Source organism: Stomoxys calcitrans, chromosome 4 (genome assembly GCF_963082655.1).
Source record: "Stomoxys calcitrans chromosome 4, idStoCalc2.1, whole genome shotgun sequence".
NCBI classification, from domain to species: domain Eukaryota; kingdom Metazoa; phylum Arthropoda; class Insecta; order Diptera; family Muscidae; genus Stomoxys; species Stomoxys calcitrans.
Genome location: NC_081555.1, coordinates 14,303,321 through 14,319,608, shown reverse-complemented (window position 1 = coordinate 14,319,608; position 16,288 = coordinate 14,303,321). Strand labels below are relative to the sequence as shown.

Sequence of the window (16,288 nt, the reverse complement as noted above, 5' to 3'; positions counted from 1 at the left end):
GGGCGGCACCGTCTCTTGCACAAATACTGAGTGCCTATGATGCTCGATATGACAAGGCGGGTTATTGGCGCCTTCAAATAACCAATGGCCGTTAACGTTAACGAGCTTTCTCATCTACAGGAGCATGACGCAGATCGCTACCTCCACATGCAAATGTGGTTACAACAACAAAGAGGAGTCGCTCAGCAGTACGAGTTTAAGACCCGCAATATAAAAGAAATTCATTATTATTGAACCATAAAGCGTAAATTGATATAAAAAAAGTCTTCCCGCTTTTTTGGGAGTGAGAGTTTGTAGGAAAAAAATTTCTTTTTTTGCCATTATGGTCTGAGTCCGTGTAGCGCCTGAATAAATTATTTGATTATCTACGAATCTCAAGACGTCACATAAATAAGGCTATGCAGGATTATCTTCTGTTGGAGTCTATCAAAGATCTTTTGGAATGGAGTCTAGCAATAATCTTTCTCCATTAGTCTTAAAAAATACTCGCTATTCGCATCTTAACCCTAGGCACTTCCACTGGGTCTTTACATGTGTTCACTACATTAATGAGGGGTAGATTGTAGAGCTCAAATTCTTAGGCTGAAGAAGAGATTAAAAGGGAGACACTAACTGTTCTTACGTCGGCATAAACCTTACTGAATATTTTAGATAACATGCGCCTGGACTAGACCAAGCGACCTGATTGTTGACCTAGAGAAGCCCTAAATCTACCTATTACCAAATAAACGAAGGTTGACCAACTTGACGTACCACGTTTCCTCAGCAGAACGATTCCGATATCCGACAAGATCAAATACTTGGGGGTGAACTTGAATAGAAAGTTTAACTAGAAACGTCACTTCCAAAAGCGTAGAGAACGCTCACAGATGTTGGGCAACATGTAGACGGGTCGTAGGCTAGAAATTGATAGTTCGTGGTTAGTCCACTGACTCTACAGAAGCGGAAATAGACCAATATTAACTTAAGTAGGATCCAGAGACTGAGTTCTTTAAGTAAGGTGGTACGGTCTCAAAGCGAGAAGGTCAAGAGTAAATATATCTACAAACAATAAATTGGTCATTAGAAAAATGTCAACGGTCTCTGATGGTCTTGGGGTGTAAAAGGGAAATTAACGTCTTCTTTGAGGATGGCAAAATCCTCATCGTTTGGGTGCCGGGCAATAACAGAGTATTGGGAAACGAGAGGGCTGTAAAGACCAAAGGAATGCCATCAATAAACTTGTGGATGCGAAGCCTTGCAGGGGGCGCAATCTAGAACAGTAAAATGGTAGGAAGAACGACGAAAATCCTTTGAAAGCGGAGGTCTATATGGCTTTGAATATCATTACAAGACAAATTGTTGAGACAAGTAGGGCATTGGAGGAGGTTAGCATGTCCGCCTGTGACGCTTAACGTCTTGTTTCAAAACCTGGCGAGAACATCAGAAAAAATTTGTTGGCGGTGTTTATTCCCTCCTAATGCTGGCGACATTTCTGAGGTACTTTGACATGTTAAAACTTCTCCCCAAAGAGGTGTCACCCTGCGGCACGCCGTTCGGATTCGGCTTTGAAAAATAGGCCCCTTAACATAGAGTTTAAATTTGAATTGGACAGCACTCATTGTATTGTGAGAAATTTGGCCCTATTCCTTAATGGAATGTTCATGGAGAAATTTGCGTTTGCAGTAGGGCATGTATTGAAGATGATGAAACGTTGGAACATTTCCTATGTCAATAGCAGGCTTCGCGATACTAAGGTGCTGATACCATAACAGAATTGAACCTAGTAAGGGGCATAATATGGAGAACTAGTAGGGATTGTTTGTCCTGGGTTACTTTTCGTTATTGAGAACCCACAAAAAGCCCATTGCTGGCTTAGGTGTATGTCCATAGTGGAATGACGCAGATTAGAATTGGCACATTCTTCTTCAATCTAGCCTAACCTAACCTATCCTATCTTAAGAATTCTGTTGTGGCTTAGGAAACAAATACCCAACTCACAGAGTTCTGCATAGATCCATACAGAGGACAAATAAGGCTGTTCTTAAAACAGGACTCTGCAATTAAAAATCAATAGTTTAGCTAACAAATATTAGCAGGTTATTTGTCTTGAATATGCTGGAAATTTGTAGAAAGGTATCGCGTAGATATCGTCTATGAATTCTATTGGGATGGACAACTGATCCATTGGTTTTTGCGGACGTTTTTTGTATACCAACGGCAAATTAGATACGTACTGAACTTTAGATGCTACAAAAGCTTCACCTTGGACCATATTACGATAAAGCCGCCATTTAGACTGATCTCACGATTCTTTCAAATTTCTTAAGCTTATAAAAGGTTTTGATGTAACTAAAATAGGGAAGAACGCACTAAGTTCGGCCGGGTCGAATTTTGGGAACACCATGAATTCTGCTACAAATTAAAACGAAATAACTTAGTTGAAGGACATTTGTATACTTTATGTACCAAATTTCTGTTGAATCAGCCAAAAATTTAAACATCTAGGAGCCATAAAAGAGAAATCAGGAGATCGGTTTATAGGGGAGCTGTATTAGTTTTCAAATGCAAATTTGCCCACGAACATTCCATTTAGGAACAAGGGCAAACTTCTCACATATCAATCAGTGCTGTCCGATTCAAGTTTATTCTTAATGATAAGGGGCCCTTTTTATAGCCGAATCCGAACGGCGTGCCGCAGTACGACACCTCTTTTGAGGAGAAGTTTTTAAATGGCATAGTACCCCACAAATGTCGCCAGCATTAGGAGGGGATAACCACAGCTGAAAATTTTGCTATGGTCTCGCCAGGATTCGAATCCAGACGTTCAGCCTTATAGGCGGACATGCTAACCTCTGCGCTACTGTGGCTTCCAATATCAGTTTACAGACCGATTTAAACAATACTTGAAATGGTCATAACTGAGCACTACGTGCAATTTGAGCCAAATCGAAGAAATATTGTGGCTTCTATGGGTTTAAGAAGAAAAACCATTTGGACGGAATTTGGGAGTGTGTTGAATGGTTCAAACTTACTTTTCGTAGTACATTTCAACTAAATCTAAAGAAAATTGAAGCTTCTAGGGGCTCAAAAATTCAAATACGGTATTTGGTTTTTATGGAGGCTATAACAGTTTATAGACCGATTCGCATTATGCTTGGCCAGAAAATTTAAGGTCCGAACAGAAATCAAATGCAAATTTTCTCCATAAACATTCCACTAAGGAACAGGGGCAAACATCTCACATATCAAAGAGTGCTGTCCGATTCAAGTTTTAGTCTCAATGATAAGGAGCCTCCTTTTTATAGCCGAGCCCGAACGGCGTACCGCAGTGCGACACCTCTTTGGAGAGAAGTTTTACATGGCATAGTATCTCACAATTAGGAGCGGAAACCACCACTGAATTTTTTTTTTTTTTGTGGTCTCGCCAGTAACAGAAATTTTTGTATCAAATTTCAGCGAAGTCGTAGGAAAATTGAAGCCTTTATGGACTAAAGATCACCAAAACCGGTGATCGGTTTATATGGGGGCGATATACAAATATGAAACGATATGGCCCATTTGCAACCCTCAACAACCTACATCAAGAAGAAGTATCTGTGCAAAATCTCAAGGGGATATCTGTATTCGTTCGAACGCTATCGTTAATTCGACAGATGGAGAGACGGACGTACATGGCTATATCTGCTTAGAATGTCAAGACGATCAAGAATATATACACCTTATGGCGTCGCAGATCACTATTTCAAGTTGTTGCAAACGGAATGACTAAGTTAATATACTCCCAATTCTATGGTGTGGGTTATAAAACTGGACTCCTCCAACTAAAGCTTTATGTAGAATAAGATTTTGATGGAGGGTGGCTATACGAAGTTTGTACTGGATGAACTTGGTCGATTTTTACTTGGTATTTAAAAACTGCGCAGCAGATGGTAATGATTATGTGATGAAGAACCCCTGATGAATTTGAAGGCTTGGCGAAAGGCTTTGAAAATAAATTCACCTTACTTGGAGCTAAAACATGTAATGTTTTCTTTTTACTTCTTTTTACCTTAATTTTAAGCAGCTGAAACTGCAAATGAATTTAAACCAAGAATTATATTTGGAACGCCATAGTGCATAGGTGGTTAGAATGTATGAAAGATATTCTCTCCCTAAATCGGACTATATTTCAGCCATGTAAAATTTGCGTTTTATGAAACGTATTCTTTGCAGGTGCTGATAAATTTTTTTCTTTTTACTTCTTCTTACTCTTATTTTTCGGGTAAATTATGATGAGGCCTGCACAGGTTGTAGTTTAGCGTGCCCTACAAGGACTGTAAAATCGTAAATTATCTCTCAGCCACGGTTTTTTTTTAGCTTGTTCGCCAAAAACAGTAGTGTGATTATTTGTCGTTCCGCTATTACTGCCAATACTTGAGAGAATTTCCCCAGTCTAAAGATTCCTTATTTTCTTTTTGCCTCTTCTTACTTTAAATTTCCCTGAAGATAATGATGGACCATAGTTCAGATTGCCCGAACAGTAGTTAGTTAGTATTCACTTTGTTTCTATCGTTCACATTTGTAGGATAACTTGCCCGACAAGAAGAGTAACATGGTTAGTCATCTCTTCGCTACTCTCTCAATGCTTCTTAAGCCTGAAAAGTCATCCATATTTTCTTTACAATAATAAAAGACGACGCGCGTCGTCGTTTTGACGAATAATGACTGTTCAGAGTTAATATGAGTGATAAAGGTATATCATGCAGTTAAAATTTCGATCAGGCAGCACTCATTAATATGCATTCGCCTCGTCGTCGCTGCCTTAAGGGAATGTTCATGGATAAATTTGTATTTTCAAATAGGATTAAGTTAGAGATACATACGAAAATATCGAAGTACGGTTAAGAGTTGGAGACCACCGTAGCGCAGAGGTTAGCATGTCCGCCTATGACGCTGAACGCCTGGGTTCGAATCCTGGCGAGACCATCAGAAAAAATTTTCAGCGGTGGTTTTTCCCTGGCAACATTTGTGAGGTACTATGCCATGTAAAACTTCTCTCCAAAGAGGTGTCGCACTGCGGCACGCCGTTCGGACTCGGCTATAAAAAGGAGGTCCTTTATCATTGAGTTTAAACTTGAATCGGCCTGCACTCATTGATAGGTGAGAAGTTTGCCCCTGTTCCTTAGTGGAAAATTCATATGCATTTACGATTAAGAGTTAAGTAACCTAGCACAACTCTGAAACGGATTGCGACTCCACTTTTGTACCAGGATTGGAGTCAAGTGCCATACTCTGTAGCCTTCTTTTAACTATAGGGTCTAAAATTTTTAGTTTTGTTTTCTAGGGAATAAACCTTTTGCTGTTAGCAGCTTTTTAATTTAATTTTTTCAAATTTTTCTTTTAGCGGCGTGAGGATCTTCCTAAACTGGATGGACGCAAAAGAACCAACAAAATCAGAACTTATGCTGCAGATGAGGAGGTATTTTTAACAAATTGGAAATCTGTCTTTATGAATGATTATTAAAATTTGGTATTTACTTCTTTCATCGCTTTAAGTATCATTCGGGTGATGGCGATACGCAGTCGACACGTCTTTCAGATGACGAAATCCACAAGATGATATCCATATACAAACGTTATCGTCAACTCTGGGACCCGAATCATTTGGATTACAATACCCGAAGTCTAAGACGTCAGGCTTGGTTTGCTTTGACTACCGAGTTTAATAAGACCATACATAGGAATTTCTCTTGGAGATCTTTGTATAGAAAGCTAATCGATTATGCCAAATACTATAAGAAGTTGACAGCCGAACAAAATCCAAATGAGATCAAGTGGATATTCTATAAGGATCTTACATTTTTGGATGATGTGGTAAGTTTTTAACAGAGAGAGGGAGAGTCAAAAGATTTTCTTATTATGTTATGCATCATCTTTAGATTGCCGTCAGCAATGAATTGGGTAGATCCATACACCAGCGTAGCACCACATTGAAGCTCATTGAAATCTATCGCGATCTGCCCCAATTGTGGAACATAAGAGATCCCGATTTTAACAAAAGGCCGGTGAAGCAACGCAATATAAACATTATGTGCAATCGTCTGCAGGAGGAGACCAACAAGGACATGAATCCGGAACGCATTAAAAATCGCATCATCGAGCTGAGAACCCAATATCGAGGAGAGAAAAAGAAACGCTTGCGTTGTCTGAACAACAAACAAAAGTTCTTTCCCGAGTTTGAGTACTACGAAGAGTTTAGTTTCATTGATGCCCATATTGATCCCTTCGAATGTGATATTTGTGGCATGGATTTCAAAAGACTCACCGATTTTAACAATCATCTGCGCAAAGAACACGAACCCAAGCGAAGAAGATTCCGCAATGATAATGGCGAAGAAACCGCAAATGGCCAGAATCTGGACAATGTTTGTCATATATGCGGTGTTAAATTCAGTAATAGGGGAAATTTGGGCCACCATCTAATCAGGCATGAGGGTGTGCGAAATTTCGAGTGTTCCATGTGTCCGAAAAAGTTCTTTACCTCACATTCCCTAAAGGTGCATGTGCGGACCCATACCAAAGAATGTCCCTATATCTGCGAGAAATGTGGCTTATCCTTTGTGAATGCCAGCAAACTGAATCAGCATGTGCTCAGGCATACCGATAAGAAAAACTTTAAATGTGATCACTGTCCGAAGGCTTTCTTTACAGCCTTCGAGAGGGATCGTCATACGCGTTGGCATTTGAATATACGTGACAAGGATTGCCCCATATGTGGCAAGTCCTTTGTCAAGGGTTCCTCCTACTATGCCCATTTGATGTTGCACAGTGATACCAAGAGATTTAAGTGTGATAAATGTGACATGAAATTTGCTCAATATGCCGGATTGTACAAACACAAAAAGAGATATCATAGTACGTAAGAAGATAGAAAGAGAGAGAGAGAGGGGATTTCAAGAAAATCGTTTTATTATAAACTGCAATACTTGCAATTATAATATGTAATATATAATATGGACTTAAAGGATATACAGATGAAAAAAAAAGACAAAAAAAAAACTTGGACAAATTAGTAGAGGGACTTTTTAATATTTTAAGTTTAGTAGAAAACATAACTGGAAACAGTTAAAAGATGGCGCTGACTTCTCACAAAGAAATGTATATTTTGTATTAAAAACAGATATCCATTTTTCCAAAAAAAAAACACCTCGCAGTGATAGCAACTTTTAAGAATTTGAGTCTGTCATCATTTTTTGAAGCTTTTATAAAATTCAAAGTTTGAAGAGTCTTTATATGAATTTGTCTATGCTCACAAAAGATGGTATATATGAACAACAAAATTTCCTAAAACCAAGCCTTATTATATAAAAAAAAATCCTTTAGATTAAAACTAAACCCAGTGTAGAATATTTTTTTTTTTGGAAAATTCCAAAATTTCTTGTAGCTCTCTTTACCTATAATAGAAAATTTGTATAGTTATATAAAAAAATTATAAAAAAAGATAACTACAAGCAACAAAAATTGATTAAAAACAAAAATCAAGCAACACTATTCCTATCAAAATTTAAAAAGAAAAAGAAAAACTCAAAAACTATAAATCCCTTTGGAAATTTAGATATTTAGAAACATCAAACAACCAACAACAGTTCCTATGAAAAGTAAAACATTTTTATTGATATATATATATATACCATAACTATAATTATATACAAAACGCATATACATATTTCATATATATATATAGAATATATTATTTATATATATCTACCTATAAAATAATATAAAATTATTTTCAAAATTGTGAAATGTAAAAGAAGAACACACAAAAAACTACTGTTAATATTCTGTAAAACAGATCAGATTCTTTGCTATATGTATCCCATTTTGTGTGTATATGTGGTAGACATGTTAGAGGGGTTTTTAAACCCTAAAAGCAAAATTGTAGATCATCAAAGTGTACAAAAAAACTAAATCTAGTACTAAGTTTGTTGTATAGCTAAACATAGACAACACCCTATTTAAATTTTCTTAAAAATTTTAAAAAAGAAATAAAACGGAATTTAAATTGATTCTATGGAAATACAACTTTTTTTGTAAACAACCCAAGGTTGTCAGTTTGGGTGCAATATTTCAAAACCATGCTTATGAAACAGCGTGAAAACGCGGCAGGAAGAGAAGAAACTTGTCGGTTGATGGTTTGAAATAAACTAATTTTATTTAGCTTAGACACATACCTTAACATCTAGTACAGACATGAACCAGTAGGTTAGAATAGGTTTATGTGGCAGTCAGACTCACTTAGACGTTTTCGTCCATTGTGATACCACAGGAAGGAAGATGCCTTCTAGTTCCTATCATTGAACCATCCAGATCGCTTTAAAAAGCCCAACAACTTGCGAACGTTCACATCCGCTAATTCAGACAGGTTCTCAAAGAAATGAGAACCTAAAGTAGATCTACTTCTGACTGATAGAACGGGACACACGCACAGAAAGTGTTCTATAGTCTCTTCTTCTTCTGCAAAAGTCGTTGCTGGCAAACTTCAGTCTGTCAGCATGTTTTCCGATTAGACAGTGAGTGACCTGTCATGAAGGGCTTGGTCCTGAAAACATAGCTTACATGTCATTACTGGCAACCTTCAGTCTGTCAGCATATTTTCCGATTAGACAGTGAGTGACCTTTCATGACGGACACAATGGCAGAGACGTCTTTTCTATCCAGTGACAGCAAAACAGTAGACCTCTTCAAGTCTGGATTAAGCCACATTCTTTGAAATGCTGACAGCCTCTCTTGTTTTAAAATGCTCACAGCCTCTCTTGTTTAAGAATGCTCACAGCTCCCTCTTTGTGACCATCTACAATTCGTTGTCCTTCGGGACTGGTCCTGAAAACTTAGCTTGCATGTCATTACTGGCAACCTTCAGTCTGTCAGCATGTTTTCCGATTAGGCAGTGAGTGACCTGTCATGACGGACACAATGGCTGAGACGTCTGTTCCAGCCAGTGACATCAAAGCGGTAGATCTCCTCAAGTCTAGATTAAGCCACATTGTTTTGGAATGCTCACAGCCTCTCTTGTTTTAGAATGCTCACAGCTCCCTCTTTGTGACCACCTACCATTCGTTGTCCTTCGGGCCTGTTCCTGAAAACTTAGCTTGCATGTCATTACTGGCAACCTTCAGTCTGTCAGCATGTTTTCCGATTAGACAGTGATTGACCTGTCATGACGGACACAATGGCAGAGACGTCTTTTCTAACCAGCGACAGCAAAGCGGAAGACCTCCTCAAGTCTAGATTAAGCCACATAGTTTTGCCCCCTCTTTGTGACCATCTATCATTCATGGCCCTTCGGGCCTGATCCTGAAAACTTAGCTTACATGGCGCTAGAAGCATACCCACAGAATCCAGTTTCCATGGAATGAGAAAGGTAGTTTCTAGTCTCACAAGCTCGTCCGCTTTACAATTTCTGGGCCGGACCGAATCTTATATGCCCTCCACCATGGAACGCATTTGTAGAGTTCTTTGCCCGGTATCCCTTTTTAGGCAAACAAAGAATAATGAATAAGAACTGTTATGCTATTGGAGCTAAATCAAGTTATAGTCTGATTGGGACCATAAATGAATCGAATACCGAACATTGTAGAAGTCATTGTGTAATATTTCCTTTGATTCGGATAAGAATTGCTCCTTGTAGAGACTCAAGAAGCAAAATCGGGAGATCGGTTTATATGGGAACTGTATCAAGCCATAGATCTATTCAGAGCATATTGGACATGATGTTAAAGGTCATGGGAGAAGCCGTTGTACAAAATTTCTGCCAAATCGGATGAGTATTGCGCCCGGAGGCCACCGTAGCGCAGAGGCAGCATGTCCGCCTATGACGCTGAACCCTTGGGTTCGAATCCTGGCGAGACCATTAGAAAAAATTTTCAGCTTTGGTTTTCCCCTCTTAATGCTGGCAACATTTGTGAGGTACTATGCCCTGTAAAACTTCTCTCCAAAGAGGTGTCGCACTGCGGCACGCCGTTCGGACTCGGCTATAAAAAGGAGGCCCCTTATCATTGAGCTTAAAACTTGAATCGGACTGCACTCATTGATATGTGAGAATTTTGACCCTGTTTCTTAGTGGAACGTTCATGGGCAAAATTTGTTTGTATTGGTATTGCGCCATCTAGCGGCCCAAGAAGTCAAGATCCAAGATCGATTTATATGGCAGCTATGCCAGGTTATGGACCGATTTGGACCATACTTAGCAGAGTGGTTGGAAGTGATATCGAAACATCACGTGCATAATTTCAGCCAAATTGGACGAGAATTACGTCCTCTAGAGGCTCAAGAATATCAATATCCAAGATCGGTTTATATGGCAGCTATATCAGGTTATGAACCGATTTGAACCAAACTAAGCACAGTTGTTGGAAGTGATATCAAAACACCAAGTGCATAATTTCAGCCAAATTGGGTGAGAATAACGTCCTCTAGAGGTTCAAGAATATCAAGATCCAAGATCGGTTTTTATGGCAGCTATATCAAAACATGGACCGATTTGGCCCATTTACAATCCCAACCGACCTACACTTATAAAAATTATATGTGCAAAATTTCAAGCGCTTAAATTTACTCTTTCAAAAGTTAGCGTGCTTTTGACAGACGGACGGACGGTCATGGCTAGATCGACTTAAAATGTGATGACGATCAAGAATATGTATACTTTATGGGGTCTTAGACTCATATTTCGAGGTGTAACTAACAGAATGACGAAATTAGTATTCCCCCATCCTATGGTGGAGGGTATAATATTGGGTTGCCCTAAAAGTAATTGCGGATTTTTTAAAAGAAAGTAAATGCATTTTTAATAAAACTTAGAATGAACTTTAATCAAATATATTTTTTATACACTTTTTTCTAAAGCAAGCTAAAAGTAACAGCTGATAACTGACAAAAGAAAGAATGCAATTACAGAGTCACAAGCTGTGAAAAAATTTGTCAACGCCGACTATATGAAAAATCCGCAATTACTTTTTGGGCAACCCAATAATAATAATTCTACCATCAAATTTTTTTAACTATATTTTTTTTATGAAAAACCAAAAAAAAACTTCTAGTCGAAATATCGACCAGTGGTACAAAATTAGTGAAAGACAATGAAGATCACTTTAAACCAAACTAAACATTTCAATGTTTACCTCCACATTTGTGTACCAACATGTGGACATTTCAAGATCTAAGTTATTATTATAAACATTCCCTATCCCATTTGTATACATATTACATTCAAAAGTCTATAAGTTTTTAGCCTATCCTAAAACTACTGCACATAGCTGTCCAAAGGGCCTTAGTTTGAGAAATAAACGGGAAACTATTTTAGGCGTCAGCCAGTTGTCGTTGAGACGTTTCTGATTAAACAAAACGTTTCTGTAGACTTTCCTGGCACGGGATAACTATGAGCACCACACAGGCTGGAACTTTGAGGTCCGATCTGTGTGGTGTTCATTGTTATCACCAGAAGCTTGGCTGAGAACTACCGGGCGTCCAAAGGTTGCGGATAGTGGAATGATCTACATGGAGTAGCTGCAATTGCAGTCGCGGACAATCAGCGGTATGGAGCGGAGTGTCATTGAGAGCCCGGGTAGCACCGGCTCTTACATAAATACTGAGTGCCTATGATGCTCGAAATGACAAAGCGAGTTATTGCCGCCTTTAAACAACCAATGGCCATGATGTTCCCGCGACGATCGGTCCTTTGGACCAGAACGAATTTGCTCACCTATAAGAGCTAGACGAGCATCGCCACCTCCACATACAGACATGTGGCTACAACAACAACGGACCGATTTGAATGTTACTTGGCACAAATGAAATCGTAACCGAACAATAGTTGCAAAATTTCAGCCCGATTGGCTTGTAGGGGCTCAAGTAGTCAAAATCGGGAATGCCTTATATGGCAGCTATATCTAAATATGTACCGATAGGGCCCATTTGCAATCCCCCAACGATCTACATCAATAACAAGTATCTATGCAAAATTTCAAGCGGCTAGCTTTACGCGTATGACCGCTCAGAATATCGAGACAAGTACATACTTTATGGGGTCTTAGACGCATATTTCGTGGTATTTTAACTGAATGACTAGATAAGTATACCCCCATCCTATGGTGGTGAGTATCAAAAAATAATAATAGTTCTACCTTCTAGTCTTCTAGTCGAAATATCGAGCTTGCTCACCTATAGGAGCTGTTGTAGATGAGAATCGTCACCTCCACATATAGACATGTGGCTACGACAACAACCAAGGTCTCTGGTGGTAATCGAACCTACGACCCAGCTCTGGATTCCGAGCACACAACTCGACTAACGGGGCGCCTATCTCTACGGCCTAACTACAGTAAGATATACTGAAAGACCTCACTAAACGAGTTATCGTTGTGTGTCAGGATCAAAACATTCTCATTTTTTCTTTTTTCTCTTCAGTTTTGAAGGGCTTGTAAAACAGCTTAAGTTTGATTGCGAATGACAACCTTGAAAATTGGGGAAAGTTTAGTTTACCTTCTCCGGATTAAGGTTGTTATTTTACTTAGACTGGATTTCCATTCAATATCCTTCTGATGACTAGAGTATTCGGTTCCAGGGCCGACAGAACCTCTAACGAAGTGTTCTCTGGTTACTGTTTCAGATTCAAGAACTGTAGATTTAAGCTTCAAAAACGATTTTTTCTTTTTACTTCTTCTTACTTTAATTTTGTTATGAAATTATTGATGGGTCCAACTTGAGGTATTGTTGGCCTTACGGGGACTAAAATTTTCCCAGTCTGATTGCAAACTATTGGGAGAATTTGCTCAGTTCTAAGTCCAACACAATCTCTAACTAAGTGTTCTCTGGTTACTGTTTCAGATTCAAGAACTCTCGATTTAAGCTGCAATTGCAATTTTTTCTCTTTAAGGCTTTAAATTCGACTGATTTAGATTATACTATGTGCGGATGTCCAGGGTACTAACACAACGAGTAATGAAACTTAAATCAGGAGTTAGCCCCTTCTGATACTTGGCAAGAATGTGAAGAGACCAAGCACAACTAAGGAAATATTTTTGTGTATACCGCTTAGGGTTATCGGAAAATAAACAGCAGAAGCCGATGAATTGCTAAAAAGAAAGATAAGTAGAGATACAATTCATGGATACCCACCGCCTCGGATTTATATGCAAATGCAAATTTGCTCATGAACATTCCATTTACGAACAGGGGCAAACTTCTTACATATCAATGAGTGCTGACCAATTCAAGTTTAAACTCAAAACTCTTTGGGACGAACCACACTTCGTCAAAATCCAAAAAAAAAAAATAACAATTTATGAGCCTATAGCACATAGATCTAAATATGGTTTAATCTGGACTACATTCGGCACTGACATCGATTGATCCTTCACAACTCACTGTTCCTCGTTCCATGGCAATGGACATTTCGATATGTTGCAAACGGAATAATAAAATGAATATACAACCGTTTTTCGGTAGTGGCTATAAAAAAATCACAGAAAACATGTCACTTCGTGTTAGCTACCCTGTATATACTTTATGGGGTCACTAGAGATTACTAGACTCTAGAAAATCTGAGACAATCTAGCCATGTCTTTCCGTATGTCCGTCTGTCGAAATCATGCTACACTCCTAAAAAATTAAGATATTGAGCTGAAACATTTCAAAGATTCTTTCTTGTCCACAGACAGGTTAAGTTCGAAGATAGCTTATATCGGTCTATATCTTGATATTGACCACATATAGTTCGCCCTTTTGATTGAGGCTGTTGCGCCCATAAAAAAGCATTTATTAGCCGATTTTACTGATATCCGTTTCGTGTGTAGTCCAGATCCTGATCTACCGATTAAAAGTAATTGAATCCATAGAAGCCGCATTTAGAAGCCGCCAATAAGAGGTCGCTGAGTAGCTTCACAGGGGTCATAACCGAACACTGTGCCATAGGCCGCATGGCGGAGCGCATGGGTATACCGCACAATGACTTCTGTAGGAGTTGCCTCGATGAGGATGGGGAGGAGATTATTGAGTACTTGCTGTGTTCTTGTCCGGGTTTGCAGAGACGTAGGCTCTCCTTTCTGGGGAGCAGTTTCTTCTGTGCGAACGTACCTCTGGTATGTCTCCTGAGATTTGTTGAAGGAAAAGGATGGTTCCGTCCATAAGCTCCGGCGTAGATACATCTGTGCTTGCGTGGGGATGAGCGTTTCTTCACCCTCCGGGTTCTCCATTCCTCCTGTCTTTCTTTTATTCGTGTAAAACATCTAGTCCTAGGTCTCACATCTTCTTTCTCTTCCTTTTCTCCCTCTCTAGGGTACCACAATGGATCAAACTGGCCTCCGATTGAACTCACCTTTTGGTTCAACCTAACCTAACTTAGCCGCATTTATCACCCGATTTTGCTGAAATTTGGCACAGTGAGTTGTCTTAGGAGCTTCGATATATCGAAAAAGTATCGAAAAGGGTCCAGATAGGATAATATCATGATATAGCCTCCATATGAACCAATCTACCAATTTAAAGTCGCAAACCCATAGAAGCCCTTGTAATAATATCCAACAACCGTGCCGAATATGGTTCCAATTGGTCTATATCTGAATATAGCCTCTATATAAACCGATATTCCTATTTAAGGGCTTAGACTCATTAATACGGAGATAGACAATATTTATTACCTCATTTCTGTGAAATTGGGCACAGTGAGTGGTGTTAAGACCCCCAATATGCTCGTATGCCCAGTATGGTATGGTCCATTTCGTATTATATCTATATATAGCCCCCATATATACCGCTCTTTCGATTTAGGGTCTTATGTTCATAAAGATGCATTTACTACACGATTTTACCGAAATTTGGCGCATCAATTTATGTTTAGATCTCTACCGAGTGTGGTCCAGATCGGTCTATATATGGATATAGCTGCCATATTTTCTGATCTCTCTATTGAAAGTATCCATAGAACCCATAGAAGCCGCATATTTCCTTGATTTTCCTTATTTCCTTGATTTTCCTTCCGATTAAAGGTATTAGGACCATAGAAGCCGCAGGTTTGGTTCTAAGATGAGTTATGTCGCACAACATCTTGATGTCCAACCTTCCGATTTAGGCTGTTAAGCATATATAACACGCATTTATTAGCCGATTTTACCGATATCCATACCGAGTGTAGTCCAGATCCGCATTTATCATCCCATTTCGCTGAAATTTGGCACAATTACGTGTTTTAGCACCTTATCCATATCGAATATGGTCGGAATAGGGCAATATCTTGATATAGCTCAAATATATAACGATCTCCCGATTTAAGGTCTAAGGCCTTAAGGAGCCGCATTTATTACACGATTTCGCTTAAATTTGGCACTGTGGACTGGTTTAGGCCATTCCTCGTCCGTACAATGAGGTGTTTTAGCACCTTATCCATATCGAATATGGTCGAAATAGGCCAATATCTTGATAAAGCTCAAATATATAACGATCTCCCGATTTAAGGTCTAAGGCCTTAAGGAGCCGCATTTATTGCACGGTTTCGCTTAAATTTGGCACTGTAGACTGGTTTAGGCCATTACTCGTCCGTACAGAGCGTTGTCTATATTGTGATATAGGTGCCATATATACCAATCTCCCGATTTAAGTTTTTTCGCAAATAAATTGCGCCGATTTTGCTGAAATTTAGTACGGTCCAAATCAGTCAATAAACTGATACAGCTCCCATGTATACCCCATCTCTTTATTTGACATCTTGAGCCCCTGGAAGCCTCAATTGTTATCCGATTTTGCTGAAATTTTGCACGGAGTGTTTTGTTACGACTTTAAACACTCGCACCATGTAGGGTCCAAATTGGTCTATAACCCGATATAGCTCCCATATAAACCGATCTCCCGATTTGACTTCTTGAGCCCTTACAAGCCGTAATTGTTGCCCGATTTGGCTGAAATTTCGCATTGTGTTTTTTGTTTTGGCTTTCAACAACTGTACTTAGTAAGGTCCAAATTGATCTATAACCTGATATAGCTCCCATATAAATTGATCTCCCGATTTGACATCTTGAGCCCCTGGAAGCCTCAATTGTTATCCGATTTGGCTGAAATTTTGCACGGAGTGTTTTGTTACGACTTTAAACACTCACACCAAGTAGGGTCCAAATTGGTCTATAACCTGATATAGCTCCCATATAAACCGATCTCCCGATTTGACTTCTTGAGCCCTTACAAGCCGTAATTGTTGCCCGATTTGGCTGAAATTTCGCATGGTGTTTTTTGTTTTGACTTTCAACAACTGTACTTAGTAAGGTCGAAATTGGTC

At 39.1% G+C, this 16,288-nt stretch overlaps 1 protein-coding gene across 3 annotated transcripts in view; it reads left to right on the top strand.

Moving 5' to 3' along the window:
* Positions 1 to 7,637, top strand: part of LOC106085775 (uncharacterized) — a 177,698-nt gene extending 170,061 nt beyond the window's left edge. For all 3 annotated transcript variants that reach the window (XM_059366654.1, XM_013250188.2, XM_059366655.1), the window contains 3 exons: positions 5,366 to 5,440; positions 5,518 to 5,835; positions 5,901 to 7,637. In XM_059366654.1, the coding sequence (XP_059222637.1) occupies positions 5,366 to 5,440; positions 5,518 to 5,835; positions 5,901 to 6,884 (1,377 nt within the window). In that variant the 3' untranslated portion in view covers positions 6,885 to 7,637. The remainder of the gene's footprint in view (positions 1 to 5,365; positions 5,441 to 5,517; positions 5,836 to 5,900) is intronic.
* Positions 7,638 to 16,288: the final 8,651 nt, after the last annotated feature.